Source organism: Neolamprologus brichardi, chromosome 19 (genome assembly GCF_056152115.1).
Source record: "Neolamprologus brichardi isolate AB-2024 chromosome 19, ASM5615211v1, whole genome shotgun sequence".
Taxonomy (NCBI): Eukaryota; Metazoa; Chordata; class Actinopteri; order Cichliformes; family Cichlidae; genus Neolamprologus; species Neolamprologus brichardi.
In genome coordinates, this window is record NC_142122.1 from 12,701,327 (window position 1) to 12,715,957 (window position 14,631).

At 40.5% G+C, this 14,631-nt stretch overlaps 2 protein-coding genes across 5 annotated transcripts in view; one reads left to right on the forward strand and one right to left on the reverse strand.

Annotated features, from left to right (window-relative positions):
- zgc:110158 (single-stranded DNA-binding protein 3) overlaps positions 1–5,770 on the forward strand; it is a 37,152-nt gene extending 31,382 nt beyond the window's left edge. For 3 of the 4 annotated variants that reach the window (XM_087832816.1, XM_087832817.1, XM_087832818.1), the window contains 4 exons: positions 360–438; positions 529–557; positions 720–821; positions 2,670–2,849. In XM_087832816.1, the coding sequence (XP_087688942.1) occupies positions 360–438; positions 529–557; positions 720–821; positions 2,670–2,699 (240 nt within the window). In that variant the 3' untranslated portion in view covers positions 2,700–2,849. Of the gene's footprint in view, positions 1–359; positions 439–528; positions 558–719; positions 822–2,669; positions 2,850–2,952 lie in introns of those variants that run through there. The other variant, XM_087832819.1, reaches the window with a different exon arrangement.
- Positions 5,771–7,071: 1,301 nt separating this feature from the next.
- Positions 7,072–10,759, reverse strand: LOC102777866 (ankyrin repeat domain-containing protein 34B). Its single transcript, XM_087832810.1, has 4 exons — positions 10,547–10,759; positions 9,896–10,078; positions 9,404–9,620; positions 7,072–7,925 (listed from the first exon to the last, which is right to left on the reverse strand). Exons 1-4 carry the CDS (start codon positions 10,757–10,759, stop codon positions 7,072–7,074), a joined length of 1,467 nt encoding a protein of 488 aa, XP_087688936.1.
- Between the last annotated feature and the right edge of the window lie 3,872 nt (positions 10,760–14,631).

Here is a 14,631-nt window from a genome sequence, read left to right on the forward strand (position 1 = left end):
CTTAGAAGTTTAACTTTGCAGCCTCGCTTAATTTTTCAGATATTGGACATTGATTCTTGGCTAAAATAATGGATGCTATTGTAATGATTAAAATTACACAGTCTTGACCTCAAAATTTAATCCAGTTCTAATAGGGCTTATAACCACATCACTGGGCACCAGTACAATCCAGCATTAGAGAAACCAAATGCTGCCACAGTGAGCTCAATAAGAATTGACTGGGAATGAAGTAGGGAGAATAAATTAAACAATCACAACTTCACCTCGGGCTGAAAACATCACAATTATATCAGAGAGGGCACGGATGGAGAATCGTGTTAGCGGTTACTCATTAGATTTGTTCCACACCTTTTCACCAGTTCCCTATGGGACCTGGGCCTGATGGGCCAATGGGAGCTATGGGAGCCATGGAGCCACACCACATGAATGGATCACTAGGTGGGTTTGAACACTGATGGTTTGGTTTGTATACAAACAGAAACTGCTTACAGAAACAATTGACCTGTTTATCTCCTTTCACTTCCTCAGGGTCTGGGGATATGGATGGGTTGCCAAAGGTATGTCGACATCAGATTTTCTATAAACGCTTCTTATTTGGGTATTTTTGTGATCTAAAGCTCTTTTTTTAGAATCTCTGCCTTCTGCACTTCAACTGTGTTGCCAATAAGAAACAATTTTTCAGTTTAACATTGATTTTTACCCTCTGTTTCTGCCTCTAGAGTTCTCCCAATAACATGGGGGGCATGAACAACCCTCCAGGGACGCCGAGAGATGACGGCGAAATGGGCGGCAACTTTTTGAACCCATTCCAAAGCGAAAGTGTGAGTAGAGCGAATGAATGACATCTCATGACCCCTTAACAGTTCTCCTTGACATCTTGACATGAACCAGTGGAAGAATGCAAGCAGAGGGTGCACCTGGTTTTTTAGAATTAATCTGACTGTTGAAAATGTTTTGGTAATATTTATGAAATTTGGTCCCACTTCAGTTTATTAATTTACTTTAGCTGAATTGGTTAGTCTAAACACATCTTAATACTGGAGCAGTAAGGTAGCAGTGTTGCTTTTCAATGGATCCCATAAAGAAAGTCTTGTGACACATGCAAGTGTTAAAAAGTAAAAGATTCATGACTAGCTTATGGCAAACCTGACCAAACCAGTGACCGTCAGACCACAACTAAATAGACACATATGGACGAGAAGAGGGTATCACTAACATGGGAGAAGCATGACATAGTAGGAATTAACAATCAGTCACAGACAAAAATAACAGCAGTTCACGCCAAAACTAATTTTAATACCATGACTCTGCTCACACGCAAAGGAGGCCTGTGGCCACACAACAGAGCCTGAAAAGACCCAGCTCAATTTCTAGTTCACGTTTTGGTAACAAGGAAGCAAGCAGACCTTTTGAAATAACTAGTTTTAGGCTTGTTTTTAGGTGCAGCTTTATTTCTTATTTAGTCTTTATACTTTTAAAGAGCTTCTTTTATGCTCCATATTTTCTTCTTAGATTTGAGTAGAGTAGCTTTGCATGTTTCACAAATCAGAATAATCCCAGTTTGTCTAAAACTGGGCTTTGTGCTTCATTTCACCTGCTGTCTGATACATGCTGTTTTAGCTCACTTCCCTCACACTTTAAGCCACCTTTCTTCTGATTGGCTGCCCCTCGCAAACAGTAGGTTTGTGTGTTCACAGCCCAAGCTGTTCAGTTATGATGACTATATCTAACTAATCATAAAGAGGCAAGAATTTTAAAAAATGTCTAAAGGTGAGTATTTAGAGCTTGGACTTGGACTGAACTTTTTCCTTAAAAAAAAAAAAAAAGTTGTTCTTCCTCTTTAGGTTTAATTATATATTATGATATACTTTGTAATTTGGGACACAGCCAGATAAACCTGAAAAGCAAAACCTGCTACACTGAATAAGACTTTCAATGTCCAAAAAAGAGGGAAAAAAAGATGTGTAGAATTTTTTTTTTTTTAAATATATATATATATATATATAGTGGATTAATAACTTGTGTTCTGCTTGCATTGTAGCCGCTTACTAATCACTTAAAAGCTCATACAGTTCCCTCTGTATCAGTGATGTGATTGCAGTTGATTGACATAAATGTTTGCTGCGCTTGAGTATATTATAAATACCTGGATTTATTTCATTTTAAAAATTTACTAAATGACTAGAAGTGGTAGTATCTGTAAGCCTTATGTTTGGCACAGAGCAGGTGGAGGGGGGTACTGCTCCTTGTATTGCATAAACAACTGTAATGCTCTCTTACCTTTGGCCTGAAGAGCCACGGGGTGCACAGACTAGAACTCGAGCCAAGCCTTAATCACTCGATTCAGCTAATCAGTAGCGGGGCTCGGTATCATCTGAGTTAAACAGCTGCTGGATAAATGATCATTAAAACTGCTAAATATCTGCTTGAAAGCTAGGATTCATTTCAGTCCATACAAATTATATATGTACCATTCCCAGCCCTTATTAGACATACAGCAGAAAGTTCTTATTGGCCGAGTCTCCTGAGTTAAAGCTTGGTTTCAACCATAGTCTGAGCTTCCTCTAGCTTTGCAGGGTGGGGTTTGAGCGCCCTCTGGTGTTTAAATGTTGTCAGTGACATATCCACTCATCTGTGCCCTCCTCCCCCTTCCCTCTCTCTCTTTTCAGTATTCACCCAACATGACGATGAGTGTGTGATTTTATTTTCCTTTTTTTTGTATTTTCATTTATTTCTTTGCCCCTCTTTATTTTTTGTAACCCTACACCTGATTCTTTTTTTTTTTCTTCAACTGAATCCTTACTTCACCTTGGACTGGATCACTTCCCTTCCTCCGCCCACACACACCCTCTGTCCCCTCCTCAAACGGGGACCCACTACTACCCAACCCACCACCCCGTTTTTGTTTTTTTAATTTTCCCCTCTTCTCACTCGGGAACTCTACGGCCACAGCCTTCTGGGACAGCCCTTGAGCATGCTGGGACTCTAATTAAGACGGGCCCTCCCGGCGCGTGTAAGCTGGCTGCGGGTGTGAATAGGAAGCAGTCACAGAGCAACAGGAAGAGCCTCCTCTCTGACTCCGGCCCCAGCCTCCCTGGCTTCCTGTCAGGGTCTAGACAATGAGCGAGGGAAGGAGGACAAATGGAGAGAAAGGGGGAGAAAGGAGACTTGAAACACAGCCCTCCCCCTAATGACACAGTGTCAGGTCTCTCAGCAGCTGCCTGGAAGCATCTCAACCACGACTTTGGATTTTTTGTTTTGTTTTTTTTAATCATCGTCTTTTGATTTGTTGCTGTTCCTGATGGGGTTATCGGTGGGTCGGGAAGAAACGACCTTCGTGCCCCCCACATTGTTCTCCTTGTGTGTACATTTGTAACAGAGGTGTTGTGATGATCAGTGAACAGGATTTTCCTTTTTTGTGTATGTATTGTATCATTGCTATTTTTATTATTGTTATTAATGATTATTGGTATGATCATTTTAAGATTAGGTTCTAATTTTCTGTTGTTTGTAAGGGCACATTTATTATGATGAAGACAGTATACGTGCACACAAATCGGTAATTATTTGCTGTGTAACATGAGGCTCCGTGTGAGCACACTGCCCCCTGCAGGTAAGATTTTATTCCTCACGGTACTAATTGGTTCTTTGTTTTCGTTCTTGTTTTGTTTTGTTTTTTGGGAGGTTGGCAACTTCCTTTTATAAGATCTAAAATTTTAACTTGTTGCTCAGTAACTCACACCCGAAGAAGAGTCTCCTAGGTTCCCTGCAGTAAAATGCACAGCTCTATTTATTTATGTACTTTTAATTTGTCTTATGAATCATTGTTCCTTTTTTTTAAGTGTTATCCCTGGTTTTTTTTTTATTATTATTATTATTATTTCTTTCTCAACTGCAGAACTAGTAGCAACTGTGTAAATATGCAGATCCACTCAGCAGCATCTCCTTATCTCCATCATTAGACCCCCCTCCATCCATCCCGAAAGGTGCTGACGTTATCACGAGTCCACAGTTTGACCACACTCACACCGCTCCCACTAATGCTTCCCACTGTTCACTCTGTCGTGTACATACGTAACATGTTAGTCTGTCTGCTGACCTGTAGTGAACACTTGGATCGTTTTCATTTGCCGATGAGGTCCCCCACACACTGTGATGTCCGTCTGCACTTTGCGGGCGCTTGCTTTCACACACCGCTCATTTTAGCTTGCAGGTGTTTTCGTTCAAATATGTGCTGTCCTTCCTCTTTTTTATGGTTGCTTGTGGTGAAATGGCTTCTGGCCATCTGCTGATCGGATCAACGGTGTTTTTTCTTTATTTTGGAGAACGGCAGGTTAGGAAGCAGCAATGGCATTGCTCTGTTGACTGTAGCGAGTGGCCTCCCTTCCATTTGCTTCCCTATTCTCACCTCTCTAATAGGCCAGCATTGACACACAGACACTCAGTCACACACCACCCCTCTCTGATTTTTTTTTTTTTTTTTTTGGTACAACTCTCCATGTTTTAATTTTTTTTTTTTTTGTAAATACTGTAAAATGCATTTTGATATCATTGACATGTTTTGATATTTCAAATCACAACTTTAACAGTTGATCAGAAACGAGCTGATTTGGGCAACTGTGTATTTGTTCAGAGAAGGCGTGTCTTTTACTCAGAAATAATATGAATGACGAGAGAAACAGAAACTGGAGCTGCTAAAGACTATTATGCTATTTCACCTCATCACAGACGAACGTGGGGCTTTTACTGTGCATCGGCGCTGTTGTGTCAAGGGGTCCAGCGGGACAAGGGAGGAAAAACCTTTTGTAGTCGAGCTAATTCACTGTCACACACATGTACCTGAAAAACTCAGCTTCAGATGAGATATAAGTCTTCTTCCTCTGCCTCTTTTATTGGAAATTTATTGGGGGGGGGGGACAACCTACCTCTGTTTTTGACCATGAATTTGCAAAAACAGAGGTAAAGAGGACATTTTTATAATTAAACTTGTGGTCTCTTGACACAACTGAATCGCAAAGGAGGGGTACAAAGGACACTGGCTCTCAATCCAAAGCACCAGGGACCAGAGTTCATGCTTTACTATGAAGGAATTTTTTTAATCTATTTAAAAATGAGGCAAGAGAAATGTTTGGGAAAGTAAAAATGGGAAAAACAATAAAACGTGGGACAGATTTGTTGCTAAGAAGCGGTGGAGGTGGTGCAGGAAGAGGCGTTTTCCTCCCCTGTACTTTGAAATGCTGTTGTATAAAATGCAGTCCGACTTCTTTCTGTCCTGTAAGTAAAGCCGTCACAACGTTGATCATTTCTGTATTTCTATTGTGCTGATGTATAATACTGTAACATTCAGGGGTGGGGAGGGTTAAGAGAGGACTTTTGGGGGAGGGGGTGGGGAGTAAAGATTTTTTCTTTTTTGTTTGTTTTTTGTTTCTTTTCCTGTTCAGTTCCTCATTTTTCCTCTTGATGACAAAGCAGTATTGAATATGAGGCAGTCTGTCCTTGGGGAGTTGCTTTGTATCTCATGTTAGGGTAGTTTCAGATCCTAAATGTCTTGTGTAGTAAAATAAGAGGTTCCTTCGTATGTTTCTTTATATTGTAAAGTTTCTTTAGACGAAAAAAAATGTTGCTTATTGGAAAAAAGGTGGGAATCTGCATTGATAATGTATTTTTGTTTTGTTTTGTTTTAATTTTCATCAAGTTGTCAGTCGTTTTTTGCCTGTGTCCCCCTTGTTGTAGATACATATTAAAAATAAATAAAATGACTTCACTCCTTTTGCCATGAATATAAATTTTTGCCTCCAAGATAAATGCAAACGTTGATGAACAGGAGTCAGTTTTCAGCTTTCTAAATATTTGTTTCATACAGTTTATATCTCCATTGTGTTCAATATAGAATCAACAAGAGGGCTGCAGCCAGGGATTAATTTATAATTCATTATTTACACAGTTTTGCAGAAATTAAAAGCAGAAACCTTAAGTTACTTAATTCTAAGAACAATCCACTTTCCCATTGTTAGTGTGTTTGAGTTATTTGTTGATTGACTATTCAATTTCTTATCATATCAGCCTTTTTTTTTCCATTGCATTTCTTTATGTTCCGCTGGTTCACGTTCGACTTCTGTGACAAAACACTAGTGTTTTAACCCAGATATTTGTGAATGGTTTCCACAGCTAGCTTTGAGTTGATTGCTTGCTTATGTTGAATTAGAATTCAAGCAAGTATCCTCTAAAGTTAAATTAGTTAATAAACCGTACTCCATCTCAGAATCACAAGTCTGAGTATACAGTAAGCTCTGTAAGCTTTTGGGCAGCAGTACAATTTTTTTTTCTCCTAACTTGCCTCTGAACACCACCACAGTGTTAAATCAAACAATCAAAATGCGACTCAACTGCTGTTTTTCAGCTTTGAGTCATGGGGTCTAACAAAAGTGTTTCATTAATTGTTTAGGGATTTTTCAGAGGCTGTATCTGTATCTAATTCAAAGTTTTGAGGGGAGATGAAGCCTGTCCCAGCTGTCATACACCCTGGACAGTTTGTTAAAGGCCTAACACAGAGACCAACAGCCATTCATGCTAACATTCACACCTACAACATACATTTAGAGTCACCACTAGACCTAACATGCATATCTGGATTGTGGGGTGGAAGCTGGAGTATCTGAAGAAAATTAAAGCACTTAAAACTTATGTCTTATTGGGTTACGATCAGGTAGCTGACATGGCGATTAAAGAATATCCCATTTTCTTTCATTATCCAAGTGTTGTAGCCCTGCACACTTCAGAATTTATCCTGTGACTTCTATCAAAAGCCACACCATCAATAAAAACTCCTTGTTCCACTGGCAGACATGTGTCTATACCATTGCCTTGACCATGTTTGATGCATTAAGATAGATCGTAAGTATTTCCTTTTCTTATCATCATGCAGTATGCTTCAAATCCTCTGTTCTGTTCCTTCTCCAAACTTTTCTCTTCCCATGATTATACAGTAGAGCCTAAAACTAGTCCAAGTACTGGCGAACCTAACTTGTAAAAATGACGCTGGGACCATTATCCTTCAAATACAATATGGTCTCACATGTCTAAATAGTTCATCCGTGTTCCTCCTTTTAGCTGTTCAAGCTGCACCGAGTGACGACGCAGTGACCTCCTGTTTCTCTCATTGTAGCAGGAGGCAGAAGGAGGAACCAGCGAGGTGACGGAGGAAGCTGAGGGCAGTGGAGGGAGTAGAGCTGGCCTCACTGATGCTCTAGAGGGAGGAGAGGAGCTGGGTGGGTGAGGCAGAAACACCATGGTTCTGCTTTTGGCTGGTGAAACCTGGGTTGGAACCTGGAGGTGAGATGTGGATTGGCTTCCCAAAGGAGGGAGGTGAAGCAGAGGAGGGTCGACTGTGACAGAGGGGAGGGTATTCCTGCGGAGCTGGGAGTGAGGGGGCAGGCTTGTGGGGAGCTTTTTGTCTGAGAGTGACCCTGCAGGAGTGACACATCGTTTGAGGACCACGCTGCCGGGCGTTGCATGAGTAGAGCTCATCTCAGTGAGCGAGACGACTAAATGAGAAGCCTTCAAAGAGAAATCCTCATGGCTGCGGCTGTAATTCTCTCCTCCATATCCGTTATCTCTCCTTAGAACCTTGCCTCTTCTGCTCTCTTCCACTCTGGACTGATCAAAATGGGACTCCTTTTCTTCTTCCTCCTTTTCCTCACCCTTACTCCTTCCTCTCTCCCCTCTCAAATCCTCTCTGTCTCTCTCCTCCTGTGGGCTCTTCTCCCTCCTGCCCTCCTCATAAGCTCTGTTCAGACTGGCCAGGTTGTGAATCACTAGCCAGGGTTCAGATGATATTCTCTGTCTGAGAGGGGGAGAGCTGCACCGGCTCAGTGGTTCACAGGAGGGACGTCTGCTGCTAATGCTGCTGCTACTTCCTCGTTGGCCTGGTGGAAGACAAGAAGTCAGTTTTAGGGGTTAAAATCATAGATGTAGAAGCTGTTGAGAAGAGGCATCCTTTCTCTGTTGCTGTACTGTTTCTTCATATTTGTCATAAAGCTGTCTCCCTGTTGGATACATACAAGGCTTTTAATCTACCAATATAGTGTCTTAAAAAAGGTGAACATCTATGATAAAAGTCACTGATAATGTCTTGTTTAGAAGATATAAGCTGCAGCAGTCATCACATTGTGAGACGATATCTCTGTCCCTGTGATTTACATCTGCCCACTTTGAACACCTCTCACAGTGCCACGCAGGAAGCCATGGCAATCCATCCTATTTCAGTCCAGAATAAAGCGAGGCAAAGCTTAGCGTGTGATATAAATTCTAAAAATATACAGCCAGGTTTTCCCCAGTTCATCACTTACCCTCACATGACACATCTTTCCCATGACAACCATCTGTCTTTATTCACTCTGCTTCTATGGTACAAATCGAGTTCATAGTCGGGACCTGTAGCTTCCTTCATTACAAGCTTCACTCACCCTGGCAACACATGTTCATTTTCTCTCCTCGGGAATGAGCGTGCAGCTAATGATTTCAACCACAAGGCATTTATTCTCATCTGTCTAGACTTGTTTTTGTTCAGTGCTGATCTGCTATTATCCAGGAGAGGCAAGTGTCTGCATATAGAGATTGCAGTATTGATCTCCTGTTTTAAGGTGGTATAGCCAGACAACTCTGATAATATTATTCAGAGCCGGTTAGGGAATCCGTTATGCTGTGGGGGAGTGTTTTGTTGACATGGATCGGGTCCGCTAATCCTTTAAAGAGAAGCGTCTTTGAAAATCAGAACTCATCCTGTGATGAAATGTTTCTGTTCAGATGGAAAAATGCCGTGAGGGCTGCAGTAGCAGTTCTGACTGGTTTGGTGTGGTCAGAAGTGCAGCTTTGTTGGAACTTTAACTAAAACCAACAGTCGTGTCAGTGTCTTTAAATACAGTTGTGGTCAGAAGTTTACATGGAGTCATCAGGGGCATGACTGTCAAGATCATTTTTGGCTTTTAATGATTTCCTTTGAATTCTGCTTTTTCCAGGGTGGAATGATTATACAGCAGACCAGACATCTTTATTGACTTTAAAAAACAAGAATTGGATGCATAAGTTTTTTTCAAGTATACAAGGAATTCACTGAAGATCTAAGAAATAGAACTGAAGATTCAAACAAACTGGTAATGTCTCTCTGAGCCATTTCTAAACAACTGCATATTCCAATATCATCAGTTCAAACGGTTGTATGTAAGTACAAGTTATTCAGATATGTCTGAATAACTTGGGTATTAGAGAAAGTCCAAAATAAATTCAAATGTATGCACCCAGTTCTTTTTATTTAAGACATTTCAGTGTACAGCCTGCTGGTGTGGGATACACCATAATTCAATTAAACCAAGGCATTTTCCTTTAAACAAAGCTCATTACTCACTTGTTGCTCTGAAGTTGAAGATGTTTTCGCCCTCGGGTGAGTTTGGCGAGCCTGTCTTCAGGACGATGTCAGATGGGGACATGCAGGACACCGGTGAGGTGTTTGGGGATGGGAGAACATTCAGATAGCGTCTGGTCACAGGGCCTCCATGCACACCCACCTCTGTGGCAATGATGATGATGTCACGACCTCTGACCTGACACGCATCCATCAATACCTGAAGTACAAGAATGCTGGTAAAGTAACTTTACAGGTCTTGTGGAGGTGTTGAAATCTCCTTCTTTTGGAGTTCTATTACATCCTGGTCGTTTTAATGATAATCATTTAAAATGAACCAAATGATATCAATTAATTGAAATGAACTCCATCTTAGGATGGTATAGGGTTAAAACTCTAACTTATAAACAATGCAAAACCTCATAATATCCTCTTCCATCCTTTAAATGTATTGATTCACACTTTATTTCATTTTTTTCTTTGCTCCTTACTAACCTTCAGAGTAGGCTGATGCTGCGCGTTGATGGCGTAGACCAAAGCTGAGGCTCCAGAGTAATCCTCCATGCTTGGGTCGGCTCCTGCAGCAAGGAGTGTGGCTGCGACCTGAGCTCCCGCACGCTCCATACAGGCGTACATCAGCGCAGTACGCCCCGCCTGGTCTTGTGCATTAGGATCTGCCTGATCGGTGCAAAAGATCCAATTGAGTGATTAATTCAGTGATAAATGGTTATCCCAGAAGGGACATGGTCTAGTGTTAGGAGTCACTCGGAAAGCTCAAGTGTATATTTTATAGAAACCAAATTTAGCAGAACTCTGTGCAATTTGGCTAATGCTCTCTTAATTACAACTGATCTAGCACTGTTGCTTTTGTGTTGTGGCTCTCAACTGTGACTCACAGTGTGTTATATTCTGTTCTCTGGTGCCAGCATGTTCAGGAACACCCTTTTAGTTGGATGGGGTACACAAGCAGAGCTGGATAGATCACAAGCCTGTTTACTATGCATTAAAAGTTCTCCCCTCTTAGAGCAAGTACAGTTTTGTATGCATTAAAAATACACCTAAGTCAATAAACTGCTGAACTTGTATGCACATGTTTACATTCAAGTGTCTGTATTTAATGGTGACTATTTGTCACTGCGGACTGACCTTGTTCTGGAGGAGGTATGTGAGGAGCTTAATTGTCTCAGGCCCAGCAGGCTCCCCTCTCAGGGCCTTGCAGGCAGCCAGCAGAGCTGTCTCTCCTTTAGGGTTGCGCCCATTTACCTCTGCTCCACCGTCTACCAGCAGACGGACCAGACGGAGCTTCCCAGAGGATGCTGCACTGATGAGCGGGCTACAGTCTGACAGAGGGTCCAACATCACCGCTGTAGGGGCATTCAGTCATTTATCATTCTGATACTAATAATATCATATCATATATATAGATGCAGAAATGCCTCAATCCTGTAATTAGAGCACTAATTGGATTACTATGACATGCACATGCACTATATTGCCAAAAGTATTCACTCATACGTCCAAATAATTGAATTTAGGTGTTCCAATAACTTCCATGGCCACAGGTGTTTAAAATTAAGTCCCCAACTTTCTGCAGAGTCAATCTCTACAGACCTGCAAACTTCATATGTTCACCTGATTAGTTCAAGAAGCGTGCATAGAGAATGTCCTGGAATGGCTTTCCATGGCCAAGCAGCCAGATGGAGTGGTGTGAAGCACGCCACTGCTGGACTCTAAAGCAGTGGAGAACTATTCCAGTGAGAGGAACTCTTAATGCTTCAGCATAGAAAAACATTTTAGAGAGAGACTGCGAGCCAGGCCTTCTCATCCAACATCAGTGTCTGACCTCACAAATATGCTTCTGCAAGAATAATCAAAAATTCCCATAAACACTCCTAAACCTTGTGGAAAGCCTACCCAGAAGAGTTGAAGCTACTTTAGCTACAAAGTGGGCCGACATCATATTAAATCCTTGGATAAGGATGGGTTGTCATATGTGCATGAAGGCAGATGAGTGAATGCTTTTGGCTATTTCGTGTCTGTGTCAGCAGTCGTCCTCTCATGCACCTGTCGCTCATTCAGATGTGCAGAAATTCTACATTAGAGTTGTGCATGCAACAGAGATGCTTATAAAAAGTAAATTTAAAGAAGACTGGGGAAAGATTTTAGATTTTCTTCCTTATGCCATTTTTAAAATCTCTTCTAATATCAGTGAAATTTTTAATGGATGAGCAGAGTATCTACAAAGTACCTAAATTCAACATCATTCTTACCTTAATTTTTCTGTTCAGAGTGTCTTCTTCAACAAAACACAAAGACAGCAGTCATCTTCAAGTTATCCAGATACGATGCAAAAAAAAAAACCTACTACCCTGCTCCGAATTTTATCCTGATTCTTTACTAGCTTGGTTTTCTGCATAAAGCGTCCTCGTGTCGCTGGCCTGCAGCAATCAGCCGAACATGAAGTGATAGGATACTAACTTTCACGTACTCCCTCGGTCTATGTCTCCCTCCGTCCTGATCTGTCCTCTCCTTACCTGCTGGGTCAAAGGGAGGTTCAGCCCACGGCTACTGTTCAAAGTCATAAATGGTTTTAAGCCCAAAATGTCACCTGTTGCAAACACTACACTTCAAAAGAGCCAGAGGGCCTTTGATATGAGTCAGCTTTGAACAGTTCTCATCTGCTTTGAGACCATCTGTGTTCAAACACTGGCAGTGAGACATAGATGAGAAACAGAACTAAGGCTAAGCAGGCTCACACATTAAACTCATGGCAGCTCATTTGTATCTGAACATTTTTGACGCACTTCTGTTGTTTGTATGTTAATCTTTTGTCCTTTCAGAGCACTAAGCGGCTGTTAATCAGAATCAGAATCAGAATACTTTATTAATCCCGAAGGAAATTAGGGTTACAGCAGGCAGCACGCTAATGGCGCATGCGCACTTACAAAGGAACCTTCTGACTAACTTTACACAAACATCACATTGGGGAGACATGTCAGAAAGGTAGGCTGATAGGAAAAAAACAACAAAAATATATAACATGAGGTAAGAGGAGAAGAAAAAAAACTCCACTCAGACTGAGCTCCTAGTGGGAGAACAATATAATAATATACAGTCATGGTAAAAAGAAGTACACCTATACAATTCTTATCGGGATAAATTAGGTAAATACGACCTCAAAAGAACAACGCATTAGAATATAATGTGACATTATTCATTTAACAAAACCTAAGCCAAAATGCAGAACAGTGTGTGAAAAACCAAGTACACCCCATGTTCATTGACCTACTTATTGCACCAGTGAACAATTAAGTGAATTATCCTGGTGGAGGACCGTTTTTCAACTAAGGCCTGTAGAGTCAGAGATGTAGTTCTTTGTATTTTTGCAGTTTCTTTGAGTATTACACAATCTGTCCTCAAGGTCAATTCGGTCAAGTCGGGACATTCCCTCTCAGGGTGATACAGTTATCTTGAATATTTTGTGAATAATCTTTCAAATTTAAAACTTTGTAACCTTTCCCAGACTGACAGGCAGCAACAACTGCTTCTTCAAAGCAATGACTTCGTTTTTATTTTTTTTAGAGACGCTCACAACCTACCCTCTTAATTCCTATAGAAGCAGTAAAGTTGTACTATATTTTTATATTTTACATGTAAAATAAAATGTAATTTGTTGTTCATACGAGATTGTATTTAGCTAATTTTAAGATATGTTGACATATAAAACCTCAAATATGAAGGAGAGTGTACGAAAATGCAGATGAGTGTAATACTGCTTCCAATACTGAACTTTTGATTGAAATACAAATGAATTCAGTTAATCAAACTGTGTCAAATATAACTGGTGAGAGCTAAGACTATAAATCAGAAAGAATCTGGATATAATAGAGGTGCTTACACTTATTGATGATCGGATAATCGAGTGCATTTGATTAGCAGCACCTGGTTGGTGTTTACATTTAGTTTTTGTATACTGCTCCTGCAAAGTGGCTGAATTTTTGTTAAATATATAATTACTTGTTGTGTTATGTAGTTGACCCGACCTGCCGAAGGTAAAATTGTATTTTTATGTCCCGACACATAAAATGTTATGAATGAAAGTGTGTTTACTTTCATTTTAGTGTACATACTTTTGATTTGAATGAAAGAAAGAAGGAGAAAGAGACAGTAGATAAACATTTCAGCAAACCGCACACCGGTTGTGTACTTGGGCCAAACCACAATTAGGTCAAGCAAACAGATTTAGCCCGGAGCAAAAGCAGCATGTATAACATGTTTATAAGGCAGTGTGAAAAAAGCAGCACTGTGTCTTATGTTATTTACATTATTTTTAGTATTGAGGGCTAAAAGCTTTACTACACAGTAGTGCCTCAAAAAGCAGCAATCATCTCCCTTTTTGAAAAGGTTATCTCAGCATGCAAAATCCTTAAAGATCTTGTCTTCTATCTACAGAGATGTAATAGAGCAACAGGCTGATTTTGAACTGTATGCAAACGTATTATCTGTCAAAGTTTTTTGGGGTGCTATCTATAGTAAATGTCAGCTGGCTCACTTTCTCAAAGGTGCATATGTTAAATGAAAGCTTCATCTGTGTGTGTGACAAACAATGTGAAATATCAGCTTGAGCATTTAATATCCATTTAGATGTTGACATATATGTGGATTGCAGTCCAAAATGCAGTGTTATTGAGTCATTGCATTGGCTGACACACCCCATTCCTCCTGCTGGGAATGACTTCAACACTCACTCATGCTGCAGCATTCTGAAGAGACACATTTTGAATGAGTACTGCCCTAGTAACATCATTTTGTCATGGTTACACCAATGTGAAATGACAACCACCTCCTAAATAAGCCCTTCAAGGGAAATTCCAGTGATACATGTCCACCACATCTAACTAAAATAGGCAAAATTAAATTGTTAAGATTGTAATTATTAACACCTAAAAATACAACATTATCTTGTTAAAATTTGCTGGGAAGCATTTGGTTTCTGGCATTGTTTCACTGGGTCTCTCACAGCTGGAAAAAGACAAACACAGAAGACTAAATTATCTCTATATGTGTGACTCAGCAGCGACAAAATCCACCAGGAAAAGCTGAGAATGTAGATTCCCTCAGAGCCACTCTGCATTATATTTCAGTGTTGAACTGTCACATGGTGCCACATTTATATCTTGACGTTACTAGTCAAAAAATTTAAATGCATCACTTAGAGTTGTAATTGTGAG

Coding starts and splice junctions, on each gene's coding strand:
- LOC102777866 (XM_087832810.1), bottom strand. CDS start 10,759: ATGTTGGACCCTCTGTCAGACTGTAGCCCGCTCATCAGTGCAGCATCC. Junction 10,079..10,546: donor CATACCTCCTCCAGAACAAG/GTCAGTCCGCAG, acceptor TGCACCGATCAG/GCAGATCCTAATGCACAAGA. Junction 9,621..9,895: donor AGCATCAGCCTACTCTGAAG/GTTAGTAAGGAG, acceptor CTTGTACTTCAG/GTATTGATGGATGCGTGTCA.